At 34.2% G+C, this 5,000-nt stretch overlaps 1 protein-coding gene across 4 annotated transcripts in view; it reads left to right on the plus strand.

Annotated features, from left to right (window-relative positions):
* The window catches only part of rab28 (RAB28, member RAS oncogene family), a 29,649-nt gene that overhangs the window by 207 nt on the left and 24,442 nt on the right, over positions 1–5,000 (plus strand). For 3 of the 4 annotated variants that reach the window (XR_013799663.1, XM_079630022.1, XM_079630020.1), the window contains exon 1: positions 1–220. This exon is cut by the window's left edge. Coding sequence is in view for 3 of the 4 variants with exons in the window: in XM_079630022.1 (XP_079486148.1) it covers positions 146–220 (75 nt within the window). In the remaining variant the exon portion in view is untranslated. The remainder of the gene's footprint in view (positions 221–5,000) is intronic. The other variant, XM_079630021.1, reaches the window with a different exon arrangement.

A 5,000-nucleotide genomic window follows, 5' to 3' on the forward strand; every position in this document is an offset into this window, starting at 1 on the left:
GAGGATCGTGTGTGTTGGTTCGCGCTGAGGGAAGATGGCGGCGGCTTCACCGTGATCAGATTAACCGCTGCGCTTAAATCTCTGTCTCTGATTATTATCGTGTTATTATCGTGTGTGTGTTGAAGTGTTGAAGAAGTGTTGAGTGATGTCGGACTCCGAGGAGGAGATTCAGGAGCGGCAGCTGAAGATTGTGCTTCTGGGAGACGGAGCGTCCGGAAAGGTACGAAAACACACCAGAAATCAGTCAAAACATCACGAATATCAGCAGAACACACACACATGCAATTATTATCACAATAACTACAACATCACAGACGTCTGGCGATATTTTATCATATTTATAGCGACTATGATGAGATATTACACTGTGTCGTATATATAGTAACGTAGTAACGCTACTGTTACTATAATAGTAACGTGTTTTGGTGACACCGTGAGGGACTGCTATATTTATAAGATACTGAGCATCATTTGCAGGTCTAATATTTCAGTATCTGCTGTTCAAATGATGTTTTCACTGCAAAATTGATGAGGATCAAGTGGTGAATGACTGAAGGAGTTATGAAACCGTCTCAGTGTGGATGGGATGTTAAACTGAGGACATAAATTCATAACTAGTCTCAGATGAGCACGAGCAGTAATGCTATTTTTATTAGCAGTTTGCTTGTTTTAATGTAGCTGGTTAATGTTTATTGGCTGCACATGGCAGGAGTTTCATCTTGTGTTTTTAAGATGATTGTAATGATGCTGACATGATCATTCACTGGAGAAATACAGACTGGCTTTAAGCTGTTAAGCTGGTCATTATATTTCAGTGTGAGCAGGTTTAGTTGCTCAATCCATTTACTAACAAACTTATGTGTGTGTGCGCCATGACATTTTGTCCACACGTAACAATTTTTTGAATTCAATTGATTAACATGGGCAATTAAAATTGGAAAACAGAACGTGGGAAAAACAAAATGGGATTGAATTTTAAATTTCATAAGGCCCTAATATATATTTTTTTTGTTTAACTTTTAATAATTTCTATACGTTTCATGATTTCAACATTTAAAAACATGCTTTTTGATTAAAAAATTATTAAGATTAAATGTAACCATTAAATTGGAGTCCAGAAAAATAAAAATAAAATGCCTAATAATAATTTGGAAGAAAAATAAATTACATTTGTGCTTGTGTTTTTGTTATTGGGGATATTTAGACGCATTTTTATTACCCAACAAGGAAAGAAAAAACATTCACATTAGTTTGTTAGTAAATGGATTGAGCTACTCAACCAGCATTTCTAATTTTAATCTGTTTACTTTATTTCCTGAACTTTTTTTGGACACATCTTCTACATTGTAAATAAAATAAAGCCAGTTTTGGGGAGCCGGACTCGCCTGTACGTCTCACTCAGTTTTTAACCCATTCTAGCTGCCGTCATCAAGTGCCATATATCATTTTTAACCAAAGAACTTGGAGTTTTAATCTCCAGCTCATTTAAAGTCCCAATTTTACATCTATTTAGTCTGAGAATGGGTGAATTTACCATAATGAAGAAAAACGGCAGCAAAGGTTTGGTGTATTTTTGTTGTTGTTGTTTTTTTTACTGTGAACTCAAACATAACCTCCTGAAGTTTGGATTTTTCCCTTGAGAAAGTTATTCTTGGATGTTTTGGACTTCCAAGTGAAATTGTGTCTATATGTAAAAATCATTATAGGTGCTTTTCAGTGAAAAATGTGTGTTTTTAATTTACTAACAATGTAGATTGGTTCAAAAAAGTTCAGATTTTTTCTTCTAAAATTAGAAATGCTTTAAAAGTATTTTAGCACAAAAGTACATTGTTAGGTCATGTTTATTAATAACTAATGTTGACAAATGAACCTTATTTAAAGTGTTACGAGTATCTGTTGTCGTAATGTCTCATCTTACGTTGATTGTCATCGTTCTTGAGGTTTGTGTGTCAAGTTTTGAGCTCTTCTGAAGCCATATGTCAGATATCTCTGTTTTGTTAGAGGATTGCTCCTTTAGAAACAAAGATAGCATTGTTCACGTCACATATTAAGTGTCCTATAAACTATACATAAACAAGCTAAACAAGAAATCAGTAGTTGCCTTGGTGAATGAGACATTTTACATTTATTGAGCGAACAAATTCAAATTGACAAAACAAAGTAGAGTTACTGAGGACAATTATGAAGACAATAGAACTTAAATCTGATATAATTTCTCAAGTATTTTTTTTACAGAAACGAGGATAAATTAATACTTGAAGGGATCGTTCACCCAAAATTATCATTCTATCATCATTTACTCTCCCTCATATCATGCTAAACTTATCTGACTTTTTTTTAACATAAAATATAGTTATTTTGTTTTATAAAAAATGTAGTTATTAAAATACTGTAAACCCGAATAAGTTGGCAGAACTCAAAACAAACAATCAATTGCCTCAAATTTTTTAAGTTCTGAAATTCAAAGTTTAAGTCAGCAGAACTAGCAGATTTGTATTTTGTACTTAAACATTTCAAGTTAAGAACAATTAAAATGAATGAGTACACTAATTCATACAATTAACTTAAAACTTTTATGTAATCTCAATGTGAACACTTTTATTAGTATTTAAACTTAGTTAGCTTTAACAAGCTAATCTGCTAACATACTAATTCATTAGTTAACATATTAGCATTAGTGTGTTATACAGAAGCACTTGCTGTGTGAGCGCAACAATATAAAGTTATTATTCACTCTCAGATCGAGATCATGCTCCACTCGTCACCATGATCATAACTATCCTAAAACCAACATTAACAGAACTTCCTCTAAATTAGCATAACAAAACATTAATCACTACTAAATCTCCCACTTAACATTAATCTGGCACACAAAAACACATTATAGTACACTTAATTTTAGCATTTACTCTCCCTTTCGAGTGCAATTGGCAAAGCATGCTGGGAAATAGACATCCCAGACGTTCCAGTGAAACTTAAGTTCGTCTAAATTAAAAGAAATAATTTCATAAACTCAAAACAATGAAACGAGTTCAGTTTACTTACAATATATCAGTTCTGTGAACTTGAAAGAATAAGAAAGTGCTAAATACTCATAAAAGTTTATTTGACTGAACTAATTAGTTTAATTTAAGTTTGTCCAACTCAAACCAATACTTTGAGCGTTAGGGTTTACAGTATATTAACATGTTTATGGTCATTGATGTCTCTCCTGAGGTAAATTACGTGATATATTGTTCTCAAGCTGTTTTATTGACGTCTTTCCGCGGTTGAAACACAGATTATTCGAGTAAATGAGACGTGAATGATTTCAGTATTCTGTATCTTTCAACTTTCCTTCTGATGTTCATCATGTGTATTTGCTGCAGTAACTAGTAGTGAAGAGGAAGAGATGATCGGTTCTTCTGTCACACACACAAACACACATTTACTGACTGACTTTAGTGATGGAACTGACAGAATTTGAAAACTGAGACTTTGTTTCAAATCAAAAGCATCAAAGCACAGAAATTAATGTGATTATTGTATGACAGGAGCTACAAATATCCTTTAGAGAAGTTGTGTTCACGCATCAACCGAAGACAGACTAAAAGATAGATTCTTGAGATTTAACTATCATATTGAAATCAATTAAAATCAATAAAGAACCATTTTCTGTACTGACCGGTACTTTATTGACTTACTTCTCGCTCCGCATTAAAGAGAGCTCAGTGTTCCTCGACACACACGGCACTAAAATGAGTCGGAATAGTCGATCTGGTTTATGTCAAAGTTGAAACATTTATTGTTTGAAAGCTGAGACTTTGCTTCATATCAAAAGCATCAGAGCTTATTGTGATTATTGGACGGCAGGAGCTACAAATAATGTTCAGTGAAGTTTTTATTCATGCATAACCTCAAAAACAAATAGATTTGTCAGATCTCAGAATCTTAACTCTTCCAGATGTGTGTGTCCAGTGTTGCCGTGAGGTGAGTTTGGAAAGCCGCTTTTCCTCCGCGAGTGTGTGTCAGGGCTTCAGACCGCAGGAAAAGCGTCTTTCTCCTGGATTTGTGTGTTTGGTTTGTGTGGCGTCCTCGTGGCCGCAGCAGGGGCTTCTGGGTAACCGTGCGTGTGCAAACCCTTCTGGCTCACGATGGGGTTGTTTAAACGTCACTTAGAGAGGGAGGGAAAACACACAGACTAGCGCTAGCGTAGCGCCAACACTAACCTGTGTCCGCTAGGGCTGGGTGAAAAAATAGATTTTTCGATTTATGTTTTTTTTTTTAAATGTTAAATTTATTTATCGTTTTTTTCCCCCCCATATTTAATTATCATCACCCAAAGCCAGTATTAGTTTCCCTCCACTGTTCATAGGCTAGCATTTACAGCTAATGCTGTGAGAGTTTGTGTTTCATCTTAAAGATAAGCTGACCGTGTTTGACGATACGATCGCGTATAAAATGCATAAAATGTCCTTTTTACACCAAATCCTGCGTTTCATTGAATGCATAGAGTTGGGTTCTGTTTAAATGGAGCCAAGTGTACCTAAATATACAGGTTTGTGGCTCTTAAGTTCTTTTTATTAATTCATCACTTGTAAACTTATGGCCACTGTTCTTTAAAAATAATAATATAGGATTTGTATTAAATCTATAATCACTGAGTCGAATCTAATTTAGAATCGAAATCTAATCGAATCGACCCTAACTCCCACAACATCTATTTTTAAATCTAAGTTACAATCTTTTTTTTTTTATTTGATCTGATGCGTTGTTGTTTACTTTCTGTATTGTATGTAATGGTTATGTATTCTGTACAGCACATTTTTAATTGTGCTTTATAAATATATTGAAATTAAATGAAATGTGAAAGGTTTTCCAAACTGGGGTTGGTGAGGAAACTGCTAATAATAAATCCTGAAAATGTTCAATTAAAACACATTTGGCAAAATTATGTTTGCATGCATTCATGCGCTGGTCCGATTTTGCTTCCATAACATCAGACTGGAGGACAGAAAACA

The sequence above is a fragment of the Phoxinus phoxinus genome (assembly GCF_949152265.1).
Source record: "Phoxinus phoxinus genome assembly, chromosome: 12".
NCBI classification, from domain to species: Eukaryota; Metazoa; Chordata; class Actinopteri; order Cypriniformes; family Leuciscidae; genus Phoxinus; species Phoxinus phoxinus.